The sequence below is a fragment of the Octopus bimaculoides genome, chromosome 25 (assembly GCF_001194135.2).
Source record: "Octopus bimaculoides isolate UCB-OBI-ISO-001 chromosome 25, ASM119413v2, whole genome shotgun sequence".
Taxonomy (NCBI): domain Eukaryota; kingdom Metazoa; phylum Mollusca; class Cephalopoda; order Octopoda; family Octopodidae; genus Octopus; species Octopus bimaculoides.
Window position 1 is genome coordinate 27,451,132 of NC_069005.1, and position 2,123 is coordinate 27,453,254.

Genomic DNA, 2,123 nt, shown 5'->3' on the forward strand with positions numbered 1-2,123 from the left:
GGTGGTGTGTTTACGTCCCCGTAACTTAGCGGTTCGGCAAAACTGACCGATAGAATAAGTACTAGGCTTCCAAAGAATAAGTCCCGGGGGTCGATTTGCTCGACTAAAGGCGGTGCTCCAGCATGGCCGCAGTCAAATGACTGAAACAAGTAAAAGAATAAAAGAATATATGAATAAAGGAAGACCAACCTGATACATACAACCCTCCAATACAGATATCTTTTCCTGATATTGTCATAGACTTTGCATTTGCATCCCCTATACATCCCACTCCACTCATGCTACAAGTTCCTGAACAAAAGGGCTTCTTGCTGTCTTTGTCGAAATGAACTGAAAACGAATTGTAACGGTTACCGTCTGGAAATAGAAATGAAATAGAATTTTGAAAGATTATGTCAGCATATACCTTACATATGTACGAGAGTGTGTGTGTGTGTGCCAATGAACAGCAACCACAACAACAACAACAAAAGCAAAAACAAAAACAACAACGGTAACAAGAATAATAATCATGATAACGCTAATAAAGATATTAATAATAAATGACTTACAATAATGGTAACATTTCACAGTCACGTATTGGATACGATATAGCTCTGGAAATATCACTTTAAATGGTAGCTTCATACAGTTTGTTGCTGAAGCATTTTTTGCAGAATATATCCTTGATACGTCAGGGTAAACCACTAAGGAAGGAAGAAAATGGAGATTAGATTACGATGATGATGATAAATCGGAGGAGGAATGTAGGAAGACGTAGTAATTACACTACTATATACACAGTGCATATCTATTTATCTACCTACCTATCTATCTATCTACCTACCTACCTATCTATCTACCGATCTATCTATCTATCTATCTGTCTATCCATCTATCTATCTATATATCTATTTATCTGTCTATCCATCTATCTATCTATCCATATATCTATCTATCTATCTATCTATCTACCTATCTATCTACCTACCTACCTACCTACCTATCTATCTAGGATCTGTTCCATCTCATGCAAAGATTTTTAAATTAATTTTATTTTTAATTAAACACTTTGAAACTTCGGATACTGGTAGAATGTGTCACGTAGAACAGGGTATACTCTTAACGTTTTTGACAAAATTTTGTATTTTAGAAGTTATTTCGTGTTATCTATCTATCTATCTATCTATCTATCTGTTTGTCTGTCTATCTATCTATCTTTCTTTCTGTCCATAAATACTCACGCGTGCAGACCCCACACACACACACATTTATGTCAGGTCACTATCATGTACTAACATAAAACCCAACACAACCTGTTACATGGTCAGGTCCTTGACGACAAAACCAGGAGATCCCCTCCAAGTTTGCTCGGTGAGGTGGGTGATGCTTTGGTCACCCTGCGGAATGAAAATCAAGACCCGTTGCAGGGTGGAGGAAATCATGCGTGTCAGCAGCCATCTAATTGAAGTCCGTTGTTAATGAGTCACGTGGTATCCTTGCACCACGAGCCCCATGAGATAGAGTGGCAGCGCTTTTTCCATTTTGTCTGCTGGTGTCATGAGAAATGTTTCAATTAGGTTGTTTCACATGAAATGTCTCGTTTTTAATTACTTGTTATTCCAGTCATTTAAAAATTCAATTATGTAATACCTTGCATTTAATCGACTAAAAGGCGCTGCTCCAGCATAGCCGCAGTCAAATGACTGAAACAAGTTAAAACAAAAAGAAAAAAAGAAAAAAAAGAAAGGAAGAACGAAAGAAAATTAAGTACAGCATTCTACGTACCTCTTTGGCAGTTACGTCCTTCAAAACCACGCTGGCATCCGAAAGCTTTACACTGAGCGTTCCCACTGAATCGACAAGCAGCTATTTCTTTACAATGGCACTCGTACTTCATTTTCGGTCCAAACTTCCGCATGTTATGTGGACAAGCTGTAGATGAGAAAAATAATAGGGATTTGGAAGCAATAAACACCAGCACATCCAGTTTTTCGGAAATAACAAAACAAACAAAAAATTGTCTGAAGATGGATCAATAAAGAAGCCAAAGATATCGGAGAACAATATCTATACACTTTTGTTTTTGTTTTTGTCAGTGACATACATGTGTGTGTGTGCGTGTGTGTGGGGGGGGGGCGATG

The 2,123-nt window shown here is 37.8% G+C and overlaps 1 protein-coding gene across 1 annotated transcript in view; it reads right to left on the reverse strand.

The window, feature by feature from the left end:
- The window catches only part of LOC106876469 (fibrillin-2), a 148,187-nt gene that overhangs the window by 101,695 nt on the left and 44,369 nt on the right, over positions 1–2,123 (reverse strand). The window contains exons 2-4 of the mRNA XM_052976637.1: positions 1,768–1,914; positions 552–686; positions 190–357 (exon numbers count right to left, since the gene is read on the reverse strand). Of these exons, the coding sequence (XP_052832597.1) occupies positions 190–357; positions 552–686; positions 1,768–1,900 (436 nt within the window). The 5' untranslated portion in view covers positions 1,901–1,914. The remainder of the gene's footprint in view (positions 1–189; positions 358–551; positions 687–1,767; positions 1,915–2,123) is intronic.